Here is a 20,331-nt window from a genome sequence, read left to right on the forward strand (position 1 = left end):
CCCTTGACTCTGGCCTGACTGCCTTACAATTGACAAAAACGAAGAAAAGCGCCCAAACCGATGGCGACATGTGCAGTGAAGTCATCTGCCGCAAAATTGGCAAAAGCATTTCCGAGATGCAAATGCAAATTTTGTGCCAAACGAAAAATACATTTGCCTCCAGGCATTTTTATGGCATGCTGTCCGGCCATAAGTCATAAATTTCCATGGCAACAGCTGCCTCCAAGTGCGGTCGGGTCGCAAGCCCTAACTTGCGGTTGAGACCCAAGTATCCCCGGAATTGTTTTTGCTGGCCTGAAGCAGCACTCACCTTGGCATTGTTTACCGGCAGCCAGTTGGAGCCTATGCCGCTCTGCTCCTTGAACTGGCCCTCGAAGGTATCCGCTATGTCCTGCGGATGGCAAAACGAATATTCAATATTTCGTATCGACTCCAAAACTCCAAAAGGTTCGTTCACTCACCTGCAGGGCAAAGGCACACACCGCTGAGCCGGGTATCGAGTTGGCGGGGGTATTAAAGACTCCGTAGATTAGTTTCGAGCTCATCGAACCGTACTCTCCCGCCACCAGATTGCTGGCCGATTCTAAAGATGCGAAAATATAATGAAAAATATCTCATATTTCTTGTGATTGCGGTAATTGGGTAGACACTCACGTATCTCATTGAAGTAGAAGGGATAATCGCCCGGTATCGAGCAATTCAGGCGGGACTTGAGGAACGATGTCCAGCGGTTGCGGAACCGATGCGGTCCACCCTTATCCCATTTGCAGACGCGGGCCACACGCGAATAAATCGCCTGAAAATCGAACGAAAATATAAATTTTATATCCACTGTGAGGGGGAGACAATCTGCTGACCACAAACAATGGACCACAAACAATATGCTTTTCGTTGATTGCCTTTGTTTTGTGGCTGTTGTTGTCTAAACTGATTGGGAAGTGGAAAAACAACTCACCTTGCCACAGTTGATGAACTCCACGGCTGTCTCGCGGAAGAAGAAATACACGAAATCTCCCTGCGTGAATGAGCTCACAAAGTTCGGGGCTGTATTGGAAAAATATATTGGAAAAATAGTAAAAAAGTTTAGTCATCAAAATGCGTTTACAGTTCTGTTCTTTCAGATTGTAAACATTTTTATCGCAGACAGTTTTCGATTTTCGTCGAATTTTCATGAATTTATGAGCGCCACGTGGACACAATTCCCCTTCCGGGATGAGTCGAGTATTTATGTCATCTGATTTATCAGTATCAGTGAAGGGGGCATTAAGTTTATGGTGGGACATGAACATGTGAATGGATTCATTTCGTGGGGGATAGAGGTATGATTAGGGACAAGTGAAGCTTTGGCTACGTAATGAATATTTCGAGGATAAGTGGCCCATTCGGTCGTGCATGCTTCAAGGAGCAGTTTAATGGCAGCCCCATTCGGTACTCTCGACTTTAAATTGCGAGTATAATCGTACGAGTGCTCGTGCATACATATATCTAGAATTATCTTCGCACACTCTCGCACATTCATTCATTCATATGTGGATAACGATAAATACAAATATTTCGATTCTGCCAGTGGACTATATGAAATATTCACAGCCTTCACGAGCAGCAGCAGCAGGCAGGACCCCTCCTCTTGCAGGCCATTCCATATATAAATTATGAACACAGACGGACGGACGGACGGGGGGTCTCATCTTCGGTGGTAAATGACAGTCGAACGTGCCATGTCTATTCAGATTCAGTTAATGGAAGCTGTACATGGCAACGCGAGCGAGCGAGAAACCGAGGTCCTTGAAATATGCAAAAGGCAATCGCACGCAATCGCCATATGACAGCAGGCGGCCAGGAGACACTGACAATGAGAGGCGGGAGCACTACCCCCCTCCCCTCTCAGATGCACCCGGAAATGGAATGGGAATGGGAATGAGGGAATGGGCGAATGCTGGCGTTATCATGACAGTCTTGACGTTTTCAATTACCAGAAGTGGTTACAACAACTTACCGTTGAGACTGAGGCTATCGTACTGCTCGGTCTGCAGGGGCTCTCGATAGATAATCGGATCACTGCCGCTGAAATCGGCCACAGTACCCGAATACAGTTCATTGTCTGCAAATGAAAAGAAGGATTCGAATTGATTGATTAGTAAAAGTCACACAAGATTTGCACATGCAAAATAGATAGAAATAAAGATACATTATTAATAAATAATACGAATATTCTCTCAGAAAGAGCTTAAATCAACAGAAAACCCAATCAAAAAATCAACGTAAAGGCCGGCATTTATTATCCATTTTGCATCAACTTTTCAGTGGCTTTATTTGAAAATAAATTTCAATTATGTGTCAACTTCTATTACCTGCGAAACAGATACAATTTTCTTGGGCATTTTGTCCATAAAATTATTTATGCAGAGCATTAGAATACCATGTTGTTCGGCTGTTTTGTTGATGGTTCATTGCGAAGAGGAAAACACATTAGAAATATGTCTCATACAATTTTCATCAATTGCTGATTGTCTGGGACAAATCATTACACATACGCCCTGTTGGTCCTGGCCAAATTCCATTAAGCTAAACGACACCAACATCGAGCGAAAACTTTTCGACAAGCCTCGGCATCGGCATCGGACGAGGTCCCTGCGGCCCTCAGCGAAGATAAATGAGATTTTCTTTTTCTGGGGATGCTTCTTTTTTTTTGTTTTGTTTTGTTTTGGATTTTTGCCTGTACCGTGAATTGGCTTTGGCTTTGGCTTGGGCTTGTCGCCGGCTCTGGCTATGGCTTTGCCATTGTCGAGCTTCAATAACATGCACACAAGAAGGAAATATGGAAAAACAGGCAAGCGGAAATGCCGAGAGCCCGTTTATTGTCTGGCCGGAAATGGCTTTGCCGACGGCCTCCAAAAACTCAACTCCCTTCCCAGTCCATCGTCCATCCCTACATTACCAAACGCAGACTCTGTAGATTCCAATGCAATCATCGATTGCTCTGCGGGGATGCGGGGAGGTCTGATCCCCACAGATTATCCGTGCATCTTCTAAGATACTATACAGCAGCAGACTAATACAGACGGGGCATGCAGCAGATAGACGATCAGGGGTAGGGTGGGGGTTGCCTGAGTCATCTCAACTTTGTTTGGTACAAAAAGGACTTAATTTATTTACATATAATTTATTTTATGGCTGCAACACGAGAGACAGCCAACTGCAGATGGCGTTATCTTTTTAATTTATCAAAATTGTGATTGTGAGACGGAAGGAGTGCCTGGCAGACACACACAAACACACACACGCAGAGAGATTTTCAGACATAGTGAAAGTTTTACAGGTTTTTGTGCTTGTGGAATAATCAGTGAGAGTGTGTTCTGGCGCTATATATATATTGGATATAAAAAAGAGAAAAAAATAAGATTTTGACACCTCTCCCCGACGGGGAATTGAACCCCGGTCTCCCGCGTGACAGGCGGGGATACTGACCACTATACTATCGAGGATGTTGATCACAGCACGACAAATCAGTCATGATATCATGAGCAGTATTTATAGCTTACATATCTAATGCTTAATCTAATCAAATCCACGAAGGAAGCGTTTCCGACCCCATAAGGTACATATATTCTTGATCAGAATCAATAGCCGAGTCGATTGAGCCTCGATCTTGTTTGACGCCTAGTTCTCAGAGACTATAAGAGCTAAAGCAATGAAATTGTGCATCCAGACTCCTGTGATATCCAAATTGTTCCACGCCCTCTTCCGCCAAAAGGAACAAATGAACTTTCAGTGTCTATGTAGCCTGGCCACGAGGCCAACTCATTTTCTATCTCTCTCTCACACACTCTGCGTCGTGCAGTGTACGTACCCTGGCGGAGGGCAGCCACACCGACTGACTGTCGGGTATAAATGTAGAGTCGCGGCCGTAGCTGCGGGTCCAATAATATTTCTGCTTAAATATATTTTTGAAACATGAAAAATATCTACATCTCTGGAAGGGGTGCCGCATTTACCATAGAATTTCGTCATCAGGCTCGTGGGCGTGGCAGCCCCACAAAAAAAAAAATCGAATAGAAAACGCAAATTACGTGACAAGAGCGCGGGGAGGGAGGAATGGAGGGGAACAAGAACATTAAATCAGCAAAAAGCCACATTAAAAGCGCGAGTCTGCAACAAATTAATTTCGGGCCACACCGCTCTCCTCCTTCCGCCCCCCTGGCGCTATTACACCCCCATCCTCTTGGAGCTATTGCTGCAGGCGAGTGCTTAAATTAAGAGGCTGTAAAAGTCACGCGGTGAGTGAAAAGTAAAATCGGCTCGTGTCCGGAAACCCCCCAAGAATCCGCTGCGAGGCACTCAACAAGCGAAAGAGGCTTCAAGGGGGGGGGCGAACAGGCCCCATTTAGGGGTGTGGCACAGACGGGGGACAGGTGATGGTAACGGCCAATAAAAACAATTTTCAAAGTTAAGGGAATGGTAATAGGTGAGGGCAGCTTTTTCGGAGAGTTAAATCAAAATCTTAAATTTTGAGTATTGTATTTTTTATATATTTTTTAGAAGAAAGTGGAAAATATTGTTTGTGCCGATTTTCTAGAGAAAGTTTTAGGGGTTTTCGTAGATTTAAGCATTCCACTCATTCAAAAGCATTCAAAAGCGAAGATGACATATCCTTGAAATATATTATAGGCATTTTTGGGGAATCCATCTTAGAGTTATCTCTCTATTATTCAAAAACTATTGGGTCGTCGTCCATATCGGCGCATGCGAGCAAAGCGAGTGAGCCGGGGGTTGGCGCACGACCGAAACGAGTTCGTAGGGGTCTTGTCGTCTATTATTCCACAATTCTTTTTATAATAACATATTTTCTTAGAAGTTTACATAGAAAATAAAAAAAATCTTTGCAGCCGTATAGATATGCCTTAAAAAAGCTTTAAAGAAACCCCTAAAAATGTACATATTTTAACGTTAGCGATACATATGTATATAGTGCGTTTCTCTAACCTTAGAACAGCACTGTGCTGTTAGCACAAAGTAAACCTTTTCCTGATCTGCTTCAACAGATGTCGTGTTATCTAAGTATCTGTGCAAACTATTCCTTTTTTCACTTTTAAAGATGTGAATCTACCCTCGAAGCTGTGTGAAAACCGCTGCTGAATGGCAGGTGATTAACACAGAGAATGCAATTAGCATAGAGACCAAAAGTTGTCATTGTTATAGCTTTATTTTAGGGTATTCTTTTTTTTGCCTTGGCTAACAAGCTGCACAATGGAACGACCCTCTCGCCACTATCCCCACTGTCCACTTGCTCAGATACAGATACAGAAACAGATATAGATACATATAGCCATAGCCAGCCAGGAGCAGTAGCAGTGGCAGTCAACCCGTCCGTCGCTTGTCACAACATCGACAGGACACGAAAAGTGGCTGCCACCTTTGGCCTTCACTGTGTGGCAGCGCCTCTGTGCCACGTTGCATCTAATTGGTTTTTGTTTGTGTGTGTCTTTTTCTGGGGTCCTTCTCGCAGTCTTTCTTTTTGCCCAGCGCACTCTTGCTCTATCTTCTGCTCTGTGTCTGTGTCTCTTCCTCGTCATTGTTTCGTGCCAGCGACGTTTGCTTTTACTGTTTGCTCATTATAACGCCAGTTACCTGACGACCCACCCAACGACCCAACGTCCAACGAACAGGCGCGCATCGGGGCAGATAGGACACGGGACACACAGGTCTCTTGGAGACCCCGAACAGGGAAAGTTTTCCGCATTGCAGCAATTGCCGGGGACTTAACTCATTTTAAATGACAATCTAGCGTGCACAAATTAAGCACCCACCATCCATATCTCCTTAAACTTCTACATCTACAATTACTCTATGCTCCATGCTTCTTTCGCACCCGTACCCGTACACCCCCTTATCCTTCTGCTGGAGCCCCTCTATGCACTTCTCAGAATGCCTTCTTAGGCCACGCTGCAATCGCTTCAGTCGTCTCTCAGTGTGGCATAAAGTTCGATAAACTCTTTAAGTGACTTACTCATAATCGATTTTCATAACAGCGTACAGAATGGAACGGGACGGAACGGAACGGAAAAGAGCGGAAAACGCTCTTTAGAATGACGAGAACAAGGCGTAATGAAAGTTCATCGCGTTGACTGCGGCAATTTGCATATTTTTGCATGTTTTATTATGCGGCAGACACACACACAAGCACACACGCTAATACATAAATTACACTCATTTTCAATGACAGGACGCCGGACGACAGACCGAAGGGACAGACACCGCACAGGCCTTTACCCAAAGCGACTGGTGAGCGGATCAGGCAGGAAGGCGTAACTTTATTACATGCCGCTCATGTCCGCTTTTGCTCGGAACGTTGCGTTTTAAATATTTGATATCCACACACACACACACCCATGAACATATTTATAATTTACGTTTTTTTTTTCTCTCCCCACTTTCAGGGCCAACAGAGGCCCATTGTTTTTCGAGGCAGTGCCATGGCTCCCTGGTTCCATGGGGCAGGGTGTGTCGAGCCCTCATTTAAATAGCTCGCTTTGGAATAATTACACATAAGCTGGTTGTATACTCAAACATGCATATGCAACGATTCATACATTAGCCATTATAATTCCCATAAAGCGATTCCTGTGCAACGACTGAGGGGTGCAACCCATCAAATGAGTTGCAGCACACGACTAAATTGCTTCATTTGCTTCGAAATTTCCAAGGAATTTCTGAGGTTTACAACTTTATGAGTGGATATATTCAGAATTGGAAATGGGACAGCATTTAATGTTTTATTCCAGGGATATTAGCGGATCAATTGCATAGCTTCATACAGCTTCTACATCTGTTATAATTTATATTTACTAATTAGTTCGTAGCTTTGACATTCTTGAAACCATTTTAATGATAAGTAGCTAATTTTCTTCAGCATTAATGCCACTAAAGAATTAACGTCTAAAAACCATAAACAATACCATACAAAATGGCAAAGTAGAAGAAACATTAAAAATGATAGAAAACTTTAACTTTGGGTGGTATATCAATGATATCAGGTATACATTTCAACTCTATGGACACGAATCGAAAATCCTGTAAAAGGTTGCCAAATTATTGTTAAAACTCATTAATTTTTGTGGATATCCACGCTGCAGATGGCGAGTACAAATTATGAAAGGCCACAAAGGTTGCGGATTATATATGTAAAAATCCAAGTATGATAAAGTGATTTACTCATCTAGGAGTACTTTTGAGTCATCGCAAATACATTAAAAAGTTTTCATTATTCGACAAATTTCCAAAAGGAAAAGCCAACTGCAGTCGCTGCAGTTGTCCCTTCTTTTCCATTTGTTCCACATAGTTTGTTGCCTTACGATTTTGCATTCCCAAGTAGTTTTCACAAGGTTTATCCTTGAAATTGACTGGGAGAGGGTACAGAAGAGAGATAGCAGGATATGGCGATTTTAAAGTTGACTTTTTGGCCTATTAATTAATATAATTACAGCCATGTGGCTGACCTAGTTCGATGGCAGGAGGATCCCATCTTGAGTCACAAATTCCTAGTTCATGGGATGGGAGCAGCCCACCCCAGCCCGAACGGAGTGTAGAGTCAAGTCAAGTCTTTAATTACATTCGCTGGCAGAGGGCCCAACGCTCTCATAGTAGTCGACACATTTGTGCACATTTTCTTGGCCATTTTTGTGTGTGTGTTATCAATTTTTGGCTGTAATTACATTTCACTTGTACTCTACTCTGATAGAAATGCAGCCCAGGACCGACAGAGGCAAAGAGCAAACTCTGTGTGGAGGGAAATCGAAGGAAAAGTTTTGGCAACATGTGTCCTCCCACAAGACGCAAGGGGAGCAGGAGTAGGAGGCCAAGAAGCAGATTCACATTTCGTTTGCTCCACTTTCATTATTCTTTTCGGTTTTATTGTACCATTTTCTGGGCATCTTCCTTCTGATGCTTTTGATTGTTCTTGTTCTCGTTCTCATTCTCGTCGTTGGCTTTGGGATTTTGCAAATTTTGCAATTAGCTTAATTTGGTTTTTATTGGCGCACCACAATTATCAGCTGTTGGCTCGCTCCACTCCACTCCAGTCTCCAGTCTCCACTTTCCCCTCTCCAATCTGCAAGCACCACTCCAAGGGGCCAAATGAGTTTGACTTTCCCCCAGGCGTATTTGCATCTCTGCATCTGTGTATCCGTATCTGCATCTGTGTGAATCTGGCATTGCGCTTAGAAATGATCAAATTAAAAGTTAATGTCTTTCTTGTGTTTGCCCCCAAATGGATATTCAAGTAATGGTCTTGGCCAAGAGGCAGCTTGCCAATGGCCCTCTTTTTGGGATTTGGGGAACAAAGTTGGGCCAAATGGCTCCGAGAGCCATGGCTTTCCAAGACAAGTGGCCGACTGGGAATCCGACTGGATTCGATGCATTCAAAGAACCACTATCTGAGCATCCAATTCTGGCTAAAATCGAGTCTCAAGTCTGGGGCTGGAACTGGCACTGGGACTGACTCGGGGCGTAATTATCTGTTATTAATGGTAGCTCTCTCTCTTCCTCTAAGCAGTTGGTTGGAAAAAGATTTACATATGCCGATGGCAGCAGCACGGATCCGGATCTAGATTAGGGGCGTGTAAGCTGCAAGGGGATGCCGGATTAGTAGGACTTCCCATCCATTTCATCTCCTTCCTGGCAGGCAGGCAGTCTGCCTTCAGGAAGGAAGTAACACCCTGGAAACGCTCAAGAAACCTGTCCACTGTTTCAACAGGATGTTAATGGGGGTTGGTGGTTGGGGGCAGGGTTCGGGGATGCTGGCCATATGGGAGGATGGGTGCGTGTTTATGGCAGTTTGCCTGTAATTTATATGTTTAGGCAGCATCATCTCTGGTTATATGCATCGTGTCTGTTGGTTTTGGCTCTCATTTTTAACACCAAACTCAAGGACCTCTTTCCCTCGATGTATCACAGACCATCTCACACATACTCTATGTCTTCCCGAGCCCCTCCTCGGCGCATTCTCTCTGCCATCTCTTGTTGTTGCTGTGCCCCCTCTCTCCATCCATCGCTCTCTGTGTGGCACACTAACATCACTCAAATGTCGTTATCCTGTTTTCTCTCTATCTGTGTGTGTGTGTCTTATGAATTATGTTACGTTTGGACAAGTCCCAAAAAAGGAAGCACATACACATGCACACACAGAGGACTATGACTAGCACTCCTCACACAGATACTCGTACTCGAGCTGTGCTTGGGATTTATGCAGCTAAAAGGGATTTCAAATGTGTTTGCTGTCTAATTGGCAATGCAGAAAGAAAACGAATACGAGTACGAGTACGAGCACAACAAGCCTCTGTCCAATAAGGATGGGGCAACACCTCAACGAGTGTAAGGATAATATCGTGTGTGTGTGTGTGGAGGAAAACAAAGAGACAATTGAATGTGGAAGCTAAAACTATTCATGCTGTTTTCACCTGTCGACTGCTCTTCAATTTTGGTAAATTTTTCATGCAAAAGCATGATGTTGGAATGATATTAAGAAAGAGCATGATATAAAAGGCATAGAGATGAGATATAGCTCCTTCTAGTTCATTCAACAGCACTCAATAAAACTATCCAAAAAAACTATCCAAACATAACCCCTATATCTACCCCATCCTACTCAATTATTTTCTTGGAAATCTTTATGCATCCCCAACTCATGAAATTTCCCCTTTAGTTAAAAACTTTCCCAACGAAAGGCCAACAATCAAAATGGAAAGCTGAGAGCTCAATATATCGATTACGTTGGGGCGAGGAAGCCACAAGGAAAACTATCAAAGGGCATAATTCATAATTTATGAAAACTGTCTGCGTACGTACTATGTAATATTCTGTGATGTGTGCGATGTGTGCGTCGTCGACAAGCTTGGGGTTTGGCGCCAACATTGCTCAGACATTAATTTAGTGGGCCATCCGCGCCGCATTGTATGCTACAAATTTGGTGCATGCCACAGAGGCGGCTGGGGGAATTATGGGTTGCCTGTTTTCATGTGGAGAAGGCAAGGGCGCGACTTTGGCTCCCCTTAAAGTGCTGCACAGTTGAACGGAGTGCCTCTGATTTATCCCCAACGAGGGGCAGGTTTAAGGGCTGAAACAAGCAGCCCTTAAATAATGAATGCTTCTACTTGACGAACAGCTGAGTCAATCTAATGAAAAGCAAACACAGCCAAAAGGTTGTAAGTTGAGAGACTGCTTCCCAAAAATAAGATACTCCTGCCATCGGATCGCCTTATGGATCAAACTTGATCTATTCGTTCGGTAATAGGGTCTAAGTTTAACCTCTTCAAGGTCCTGCCGGATGGAAAGCGACTAATGAAAAGGTTCTGTCCTGTTCCGTTCTGTTCGCCTGCTGTCCTCGTTTCTAGCAGCTAATTGTTTCTTGTTAATGCTTTTTTTCTTCTCACATTTTTTTGTGCCAACATTTTTGAAAAGTAGAAGCAGAAAAGGGAAATACGAGAAGAGTCCGTGCATTGTCCGTAAAAGGGTCACAAGCTGTGCTTGTTTGGTCCTTTTTTTGCAAGCATTTCTTCTTTGTTTTTCCGCCATTTGGTTTATTGTTTGGACTTTGTTTTCGAGTACATATTTTACTGCAGACGCTTTTGGCTGCTGCTTTTTTCGCCGAGTTTTTCGAGTGCCCCTTTGTGAGGGAGGCTGAGTGTGAGTGTGAGTGCGAGAGTGTGAGAGGGTCCTTTCATCCTTCGCAGTTGTTAGACGCTCATTTAAACTTTTGGCTCTTAGCAGATTTCATTGTTTTTAATGAAACTGACAGTTGTCCCTGTCCCTGTCGCTGTTGCTCTTGTTGCTGCTCTTGTTGCTGGTGTTGTTCTCATTTTGCATTGCACCCGCATTCTGTGTCCTTTGGCCCAATTCCCATGCCATCCTTGGGCGCTGGCTTCGGTTTCGAGATAACGCGCCATTTGTTTTCTTTTGGTCATTCGCCTAAGCCAATTTAAGTTGGCTAAAATAAATTAGCCCTCCTTTATTTTCTAACGAGCTCTCCGGCAGGGTCAAAACCATCCAAGCCAACAACGGAAGCCACACCCAAGCCCCAAATGTTGCGGAAAAATGACCCTTAATTACTGGATTAAATATGCTATTAGAAATGTTCCAACATTCTTAAATGGCTTTACGATCTATTTGGGTCTAAGAGCTAGGGCTACCTTTAAACGAAAACATAAATCTGACAAGCGAGTCTCAACATCCTCGATAGTATAGTGGTCAGTATCCCCGCCTGTCACGCGGGAGACCGGGGTTCAATTCCCCGTCGGGGAGAGATGTAAAATTCTTTTTTCTTCTATTTTTCTTCTTTATTTGTTGGTTTCTACTAAGAATGTGAATTAAAATACTGTGTAATATGTGTAGTTCAAGCATTGTAAAGCTAATGATATTTTTCGCTACCCATAAAATAAGTAGAACCATTTATTTTTATGTGTAGACTCACGTATGCGTATGTACAAATATTGCAATATATTGGTAGACGAAAGCGAAAGTATATATGTTTTTGGATGTATTTTGGTATGTGTGTGGACGACGGATGAACAATGAGTACGAAGATAAGCTCGAGGCGGACTTAAGTTCCCGTACCTTAAGCGAGCGCACTACAGAAAGCAAAAGAAGAAGAGCGTTAGAACAGCTCTGGTTGCTGCTAAGCCGAGTACGAGCGATGTATGAAGATATAGAGAACGAAAGAACAGCACGATGCTATATAGAGATAGAGAGATGAAATAGAAGAAGAGGTCGCTGCCGGGTAAAGCAATGATTTGATACAGTGGGCCCTGCCCACTGGACAGTACAAATAGCAAACAATAGCAATAGCACCACTGGCTATTATTTCAGGAATTTGTTGACGGGGCTGGGAAACTCGACAAACATCTTAAAAAACACCGAATGGTTTCCCTGGATGCTTCTAGATCTAAAACCAAGTTCTTTCAAATAAAAAAGAAAAAAAAAATGGGAATTTTCCATCTCCCCGACGGGGAATTGAACCCCGGTCTCCCGCGTGACAGGCGGGGATACTGACCACTATACTATCGAGGACGGTGCTCAAAGTGCCCCCAAATAAATTTTTGTTACCGGTGGAAGATCTTCGGCGTAAAACAGCTAGGCCCGGCCCCCATCGGTGGCATGAGTCATACATGAGCACGGTGGCACGGCACGTATGGGTGGGTGGGCGGTCGGTTGACTGTTGATGGGGCTGTTGCTGTTCACCCCACGATACGAGTATCTGGCGCCGTGACCCAGTTCTGTTCTGGTGTTGTTCCGGGTTTCTGTTTCTGTTTTTAGTGTGTTTTATTATTTCTCTCGTGTGGAGAGCAGAGCTGCTGTTTTATTGTTGCGTGCGCACGTGGGTGAGTTTTTTTTGCTGCTCGTTCCTGCTGTTCATTGATATTCATTTTATATTCCAATCGTGCCACGCCCACGCTAGGGGAGCCCAGCGCCCCATATGTTAACCGTTGCTGCTCGCATTTTGCATCCGGGCCTGTTCCTGCTGTTCTCTTTTCGCTTTTGCAAATGAAGCTAGTGAGCAAAGGTTGAAACAGATTGCATTGAGGGTATTTTAAGGGAATGCCATAGTAGTTTTAGCTCTCATTCAGGAACCAGGGTGGGTTGTATTTTGGTATACCTTTGAAGTGACCAAAAGTACCTTGAAAGCTTGAAAGGGTCCCGCCTTTGCAGTGTCCGAAAGTCCTCCATCAATATACTGCCTTTATAAGCTTTGAAATTTGCCAATTCATCGGGAAATATCTTTACATTTCATTGCCATCAGTTTCATGCATAGATATTTCATACTTGTGTATTCATGTATGGAAATATCCTTGCTAATTATAAATTCCCGATTAAACATGAATATTTAACGCAGCTCTTCAACTCTTCTTTTCGGCAACGGCTTATAATGGAAAAGGTCAAGTTGCCACCCACACCACCCACACATACCACACGAACCGAAACAGAGCCAAGGCAGAGGGATGGCTGGTTGGCAGGATGTTCGGATAGGAGGCCTTAACCTGCCGAACCAAAATTCGACAGCCAATGTGGTGCGAAATTGGAGCGGTTTGCGTGATATGCAAATGCAGCTTGTTCCCTGAATCTGCTGCGGCTGCCGTTGCCGGTCCTGATCCTGCGCCTCATCGTAGCTGCCCGTTTTTCAATGTTGTTCCCGGTTCAGGGCTCAGGGTCCGCACGGTCTGTCGAGTCCTTGACATTTTTCGTTGGCGCCAATGTCTGACCCCATGCCTCGACTCTGGCCTCTCGCCTCTCGCCTTTTGCCTTGCCCCTTGCTTCCGACAGCACAATCCCTTGTCCCCATCGCCCCCCCATACCTCCCGTGCCATTCGTCAGCGTTTTAATCGCGTTTGTGCATTTGCTTGGAAAAGTCTAAAATTGAACGCAAGTGATGGCAATTTGTACGCTTGGCTGTGCCCGGCCCGGCCAAGCCAGGGGCCAGGGCCAGGAGGTGGCGGGATCGACATCCACGGGGTTGAGTGTGCCGAAATTAATATGCGTCGGCTTTGGAGCGGGAAAACTTTGCTGCCAAGGGATTTGGCCCCGTTCGTTGTTGGCCATTCTCCTCTTTTTTCCCTCCCTTCGACGTTGTGTTGCTGCTGCTGGCCGGGAGGCAGGCAGGCAGCGCAGCGTTGGCTCGTGATTAATGTGGCAAATGCGCACTTATAAATTATTTATTACTATTCTTCGCATTGTTTTCTGAGGCGTGTGCGAATTGGTAAGACATTTAAGCCATATTTTCAAGTGCCACAAAGGTCTAGGGCGCGGCAGGGCATCACAATGGTGGGCCCCGTGGGGGTCGCTGGCATCTGGATGGCAGGCATTTTAATATTCAAAGCAGCGAAATGCCGCCACAAAATGGGGCAAGTTGACTCCAAAAAATATGTAGTTGGAAATACAGACAGGGGATGTCTAAAAGGAATATTGGAAACGAAATGGCCAGATATTCCGATGCCACAAAGTACTGTTGGATGGGACGGTGCTGCCATTCTCTGCTCTAATTCCCAATGAAAACATTTAACAAATTAAACGACAAAAGCCAGCTAATACGTGTTTCCACCTCATCTGCCGCTCCAATGGTCTTCGCGGGTTTTTCTTTCCTTTTCGTTTCCGGTGTTTTTTTTTGTTTTGTCCGTGCTTTTAATTCTTTTTATTGGAAAAGTTTTTACGGATCAATGGGTGACACTGTCGGCAATAGAAATTTATTTCACATGCACTTTTAAATCGAACAAAAATAGATTCCTTCCGCCCGCATTGAAGCACTGGAATGTGGTTGGTGTGGCGGGGGGAAGGGGGAATGGAATGGAATGGAAAAACCAAGCGGAGAGGAGATGTTCGTATATTGGTGGAAAAAGCAATTGAAAACTTCATCATGGTTACAACAATATTTTTACAACGAAATTGGCACAAAAATGTTGTCCACGAACTTTTTCCCAGAGAGCGTTAGAGGGGTGGGGAAGGGGGAAGGGAAGAGGGGGAGGAAAAGTTTTGTGCCAGTTTCCGAACACGCCCACCGACCATCGTCAACCCCTGACATCAACGCCCTGTCACGAATAAAAACTGAATTGATAACATTTTTCAGCTTGTTCTGGGTTTTTGGCGATTTTTTCCCCCAAAAAATGTTCTATTTTTTTTGTTTGCAGAGTTTTTTTTATCCTATCTGTTCCTAGTAGCTGTTGTTGTTGTTGTTGTTTGGTGCAGCACGATGGGATTTTTTTTATGCGCTGTCTTTGTCCGGGGCAATTTGTAATCTAAACAACATGCCCCAGCCAACCATCCCATCCCGATCGCTGTCCCCAGTCCCCCAGCAATTCCCCCACTTTCCCCACTTTCCCGTCCAAGTCGATTCCCTCCGCTAATATCCGAAAATCCTGTCAGGACAGGCGATGGAAGCCGACAGCCGCCAAATGACTAACGACAGTGGGCGAGGGGTGTGCGATATGCGGTGTGCGGTGTGTATGTAAAAATGTCGATTTAATATTAGCACCATGGAAAGCAAGTCAAAATGAAATAGGAACAAAAAGCGGATGAATCAAGGAAAATGGTGGAAAACCAAAGAAAGATGGAGGCCAGAAGAATACCTCGTGATGATCAGACCTCAACCTTCGACCCATATAAAGCCAAAAACCCTTCATAGCTCAAACGTAACTTAGCCGAATATACCTCGCATCGCTCATCACTCGCTAAGGGGTATATAAATTGCGGCAAGCAATAAAGAAAATGGCGGCTGACAATAGCTTCAGGTTGGGCTTCGTTTTTGGCCAGGATGTGGCAGCTTGTTGATGATAAACTCTTATGACCCACATGGCGGAGGCAGGACTGCGGAAGGCGAAAACTGGGCGAAGTGCCAAGACACACACATGCACACACACACACAGGGATGATAGCTGCATCCGGCGGAAGTTTGTGGCAACACTTGGGCTCCCTCCTCCTCACACACCAATAAGCCAGCCAACACATGTGCTGCTGCTCCTTCGCACACTTTCAAGTTAGTTATAAACGTTTATCAATATTATCTATTCGCCTTTTGCTCGTTCCTTCCACCTTCTGCCCCTCTCCCTCGCTGTGAGGCCGGGGCTCTTGGAAAGTTTTCGGTGGGGTCTGGAGACAATGAAATGCAAACAAATCACAGCGCGAAAACTTCACAACATGCCGCCAAAAGAGAATGTCGATTTATGGGTGGTGCCAAGTGGAAATATTATCAAAACTATGACTCAGCAGGATGCAGGATGCAGGATGCAGGGTGGTGGTTAGAGGATATCCACAAGATGTGTCTGTTTATTGGTTGGGTATTTGGAGTAAAATTTCATTCTATTTGCTGCAAATCTTGCAGAATCTTGGCAATATTACAGAGTACGAAATGTATTTGCTTGTTTGCAGATATCTGCAGTGCGAAAGCTATCATATATTTGATTTCCACTTAGGTGTAATCACTTATATGTGTAGAACCAAATATGCCCACAATTTCTGTGTATTCCGAGTGAATTTATTCACTTGAGACACCAAAATCAACCCACACAGGCCACACACGACCTGCACCTGGTGCCGGGCCATAAATTTCAATCAAATATCAAGCAAACGGCAGAATTCGAAATCCTTTTATCGGTTATGCAAGGTGGCCTCTGCATTCCTTCGCACATAATTCGCAGGATGGCAGGCAGCATCGCCCGTCCGACCAACAATACTAAAAATTTATCATGCGACCTCCATCGAAGAAGTCAAAGCCGCAAAAAAAGAAAAACATTTGAAAACATTTTTCAGAAGGCACAGGCATTGCATCGCATCGCATCGCATGATGAATGACAATTTTTATCCGATTTGTGTGTATGCGAAAAGGAGTGTGGGGGGGTGAGTGAGTGCCTGCCTGACTACGATTCACACCCCCACGAATGGATTTTTTCCACCCTTTGTTCTGGAAAACAAAACAAAATAGACAATCTTCACCCACAATAAATTATTCGCACCGAATGCCAAAAGTAAAAAGAATTTAAAAAAATAACAAAACAGCAAGGATATATCTGAATAAAATGTGCACTTACCCGCCAGCACGGAGGTGGAGTTATGACGGGGGTCATAGGGGCAGACAGCCTGGCCATTTTTGGTCGCCTCCAGCGTGTAGTTGTTCTCATTGATCATGTACGTGTTGCACATGGGCCGGAACGAGTTGGTGCCGCACACAAAGAGGCGCCCCGGCGACGGCACCACCATGATGCGGATGTAGTTCTGGCAGGCCTCCTGTAAAAAGCGAATCGGGAAAACGGAATCAGAATGGAATGCTTGAGTAGTAGGATATTAAGAATCGAGAATTGTTAAGTTATAAATTATAGGTTAGACGCACCAATTTTTTTTGTTTTCAAAAACCCTAGCTCTACGACAATCATTGTATGCGAAAAAATTCCAATTAATCTGTTACTCTCTTTTTAACCACTGTGGACTCACCGTCGTAGAGGAACACGCTCAACGTGGGCTCTCATTATCTCGTCCCTTTTGATACTCTTTGATCGAGTCTCTCGTTACACCCTCTCACGGAATAGACAGACTGCGTTCGTGCCTGGGATCCGCGCCTAACAGCCTTTTGCTGGGATCGAATGGGCCACTTGATGGTGCAGAGCACCATGCAGTCAGAGCAGTCTCCCAGAGCGTGAGTACTGAGGTGAGAGAGTGTCAACTGTACTGTGGTGCTTAGAGCGCTGTTGCTCTGTTAAAGCTGTTCCCCCGAACAGGGAAGAGCTCTTGACAGCTGAGAGACACAGAGGTTTGTTTTAAATCATTCGATGCTCTCTTTTTATGCCAGAGTCTAAACTAAAATAGCATTTAGTTAAAAGCTTCTATTAAAAGTTTTAAATCGGAAAACGTATACCCCTCGGAGGCGTTTCGAAGTAGCTTTTGCGCAAAAGGGAATTGCGAATGGAAAAACTTACACAAAAGGCCAGGGTCTTGAGGTTCTACCAATTTTTTTTTTTTTGCCACAGGCCCAAGTCGAGGGCTTGACCTGAATGCAACATATATATTTCCCTCCCACTCTCACTCTTTGTGTGTGTGTGTTTTGGAACTAAACTCTTTCCCTCGTTGTGTGCTTTGCAAAAATGTTTTGCAAATTGAAATATTTAATGCGTAACGAATGCACTTCAAACACACACACACACACACACACAGAGAGAGAGGGGGGAGGTGCGGTGCGGCACCTGCAACTCAATAAATATTAAAAGGCAAATGTGTAACTTGCTCCCATTTAGCATAGTCCGGGGGAAGGAGGGAGCGAGGACAACGACAATGACAACTTTTCACATAGTTGCGGAAAATTGTTGCCAGGAATAACCACCTGAACCACCCACCATTTGCCCGCCGCCTCCCCCTCCCCACCCAGCATCCCAGCAGTCGAGCAGCCCAGCAGCACAGCAGCCATTACAGCCGGAAGTGTTTGCACTCTGACATGACAAATCATTTGCAATATTCCCTCCTTCTGGCAGCAGTTTCCATTCTGCATCTCTGCAACGTGCACTGTGCGCTCCTCTTCTGCGTTAAAATATTTAAACATTTTGTTTGTTTGCCTACTAATTTGCACAGTTTTTCGCTGTCATTCTTATGCAAGCAAGCAACCAACCAGCCAACCATCCAGCCAACCATCCAGCCAACCAACTAGCCAGCCATCCAGCCAGCAGGCAGCCCATGTTGATACCACATTCTGTGTCGCTTTGGTTTCTGTCATTTGCTGCCGTTGCTGCTGCTGTCGTTGCCGATGCTGCCTATCCACCCGTTGGCATCCTTGTCCACAACAATGCCATGGTTCTGATTGCCCCACTGCAGCTGCAGCACGGGGCAGGGCATGAAAATAATTGCATACACGTACAAAACTATAATGGAAATTATTCACAAGATTCTGCGCATGCAGCATGCAGCATGCAGAATGCAGAATGCAGCATTTGCTTAATTGGGGCAATGATTACGCTCTCCGGCCATTTATACGAAGGTGATTTGTGGCTCTGGTCAAAGCTGAGGCTCATCTAAGCCACAAAAATGTATAATATTTCTTTGATAAATCTCATAAAAGATGTGAGTGTTACTTTAATGAAAAGTGCCAAGTGGTAGTATGATTTCTTGTAGAAAAGAATTATTGAAAGTGTGACAGAGTTTGTGGGTCCTTTAAACCATTTATTATATTCTATATTCTATTCTGCAAGAGTTCTTCTACTTTTAGATCACACATTGATGGGATTCCCCCTCGTTTATCGCATTAGACTTGAATAATTACAGTATCGGTTATGTCAGGGTATCATCAGAGTATCGATAAGGGTTATATTATGGGCGAAGTTAGGGGTACTATTGTAACAGAAAAAACATCATAGAAAACTCCATAAAATAACGAAGAAATATTTTAATTGATTTAATTCTTACTTTCCTAATTATCAAAAAAAAAAAAAAAAACTCAAAAATCAAAATAAAATTATTATTTATTATAAAAAATATAATATATATTTATTATAAAAAATATAATATATATTTATTATAATAAATATAATATAAAATAGTTCGATTAGCTTACTTATCATTTTTAATAAAACTTAGACTTTCATTTTGTTTTATTTTGTTTTTATAATTGGAATTTAAACAATACACAAAAATGGCCAAACGCAACGTAGACTTTTGATAGAAAAAACTGGCATTTATTTTCATTGCCCAATCTCTACTAGAATAAAGTTTCTTGTCGTTTATTTTGCCCTTTGATTATGTTAAAATTGTTCCCCGATTCAGAGTTTAATTTAGTTTGGACCGCACTTTCTCTAGTTACTCCACAAAAATATTTATTTATTCGCTTGTGTGTATTCCATCTCCATTTAATCTCCATTCCCTTTTCAGTTTTGCTGCAAACTTCGTTCGTTCGTTTCCATTCCATTTCATTTAGTTTATTGTTTTGAAATATTTAACATGTTTTTGGCCTTGTTCTGTGTGTCCAACCAAACACACAGTTGGTGCATAAACTTGAATAAATTAACAAAACAATTACAGGAAAAGGGAGAGGGACAATGTGTACTCTCATTATTTCTGTTGTAATTAACACGCACAGCAGACACACACATTGAGGGAGGACATTGTTTAGAATGCAATTAACTGGAAAATTTATTAATTTTCAGTCGAAATGTTGCGGCTGGCGCCGGTTGTTGTTCGCTGCCTGGTTAATAAATAATTTTTGCTTTTAGTTTTACATACCATTATCCCATGAAATATCTCTCGTTCTCTGTCAAAAGAATTTCCATTTTATTTCAGTTTAGTTTAGTTGCCCAGAAATACTTTTATTCCGTTTTATGGCGGCAAAATACTAGCTTTTGCAAATATGCGAGAGACCACCAAAAAGGCTGGGGAATGTTGGCCAAAAAATATTTCCCAATATTGATTTCTGTCTGAAAATTTGAAATATGAAATGGAGAGGCTCCGGGGGGGATTGGGGGACTGGGAGGAACCTCCCTTCCTTACTGGTGGTGAGGGAGTGAATCGAGTCAAAATGTAATCCAGAGTTTTGCCTTCTGGCTTTTCTCGGCCTGTCATTCATTTTTCATGTTTAAAAATTATTAAGTAAAAATGCTTTTCCCATGCCTTTCTCTTGGTCCTTAGTCCTTGGTCGTGTTTGTGTGTCATTAACGAAATTGTTGCCTACCTGCAGGCGCTTTGGCAGCCACAGAACACTGTTTTCTGGTACTTTCTGTAAAGTTTTCTGCCCCCTCCTCCAGCCCCTCCTCCTGCTGTGGGAGAGTGATTGATGCGGGACAAGATATTACTTTTGCCTGATTTTCTGGCTTGTCCGATTTG

At 43.6% G+C, this 20,331-nt stretch overlaps 1 protein-coding gene and 3 non-coding genes across 10 annotated transcripts in view; 1 reads left to right on the forward strand and 3 right to left on the reverse strand.

Moving 5' to 3' along the window:
* LOC108162447 (semaphorin-1A) overlaps positions 1-20,331 on the reverse strand; it is a 143,985-nt gene that overhangs the window by 11,043 nt on the left and 112,611 nt on the right. For all 7 annotated transcript variants that reach the window (XR_001775571.2, XR_004473093.1, XM_017297189.2 and 4 more), the window contains exons 5-10: positions 16,566-16,761; positions 1,997-2,101; positions 956-1,044; positions 655-796; positions 462-583; positions 311-391 (exon numbers count right to left, since the gene is read on the reverse strand). Coding sequence is in view for 5 of the 7 variants with exons in the window: in XM_017297189.2 (XP_017152678.2) it covers positions 311-391; positions 462-583; positions 655-796; positions 956-1,044; positions 1,997-2,101; positions 16,566-16,761 (735 nt within the window). In the remaining 2 variants the exon portion in view is untranslated. The remainder of the gene's footprint in view (positions 1-310; positions 392-461; positions 584-654; positions 797-955; positions 1,045-1,996; positions 2,102-16,565; positions 16,762-20,331) is intronic.
* Positions 3,414-3,485, reverse strand: Trnad-guc. Its single transcript has one exon. It is a non-coding gene; the product is annotated as a tRNA-Asp (tRNA).
* Trnad-guc lies at positions 11,224-11,295 on the forward strand. Its single transcript has one exon. It is a non-coding gene; the product is annotated as a tRNA-Asp (tRNA).
* Trnad-guc lies at positions 11,989-12,060 on the reverse strand. The gene has a single exon. It is a non-coding gene; the product is annotated as a tRNA-Asp (tRNA).

Source organism: Drosophila miranda, chromosome 4, assembly GCF_003369915.1.
Source record: "Drosophila miranda strain MSH22 chromosome 4, D.miranda_PacBio2.1, whole genome shotgun sequence".
NCBI classification, from domain to species: domain Eukaryota; kingdom Metazoa; phylum Arthropoda; class Insecta; order Diptera; family Drosophilidae; genus Drosophila; species Drosophila miranda.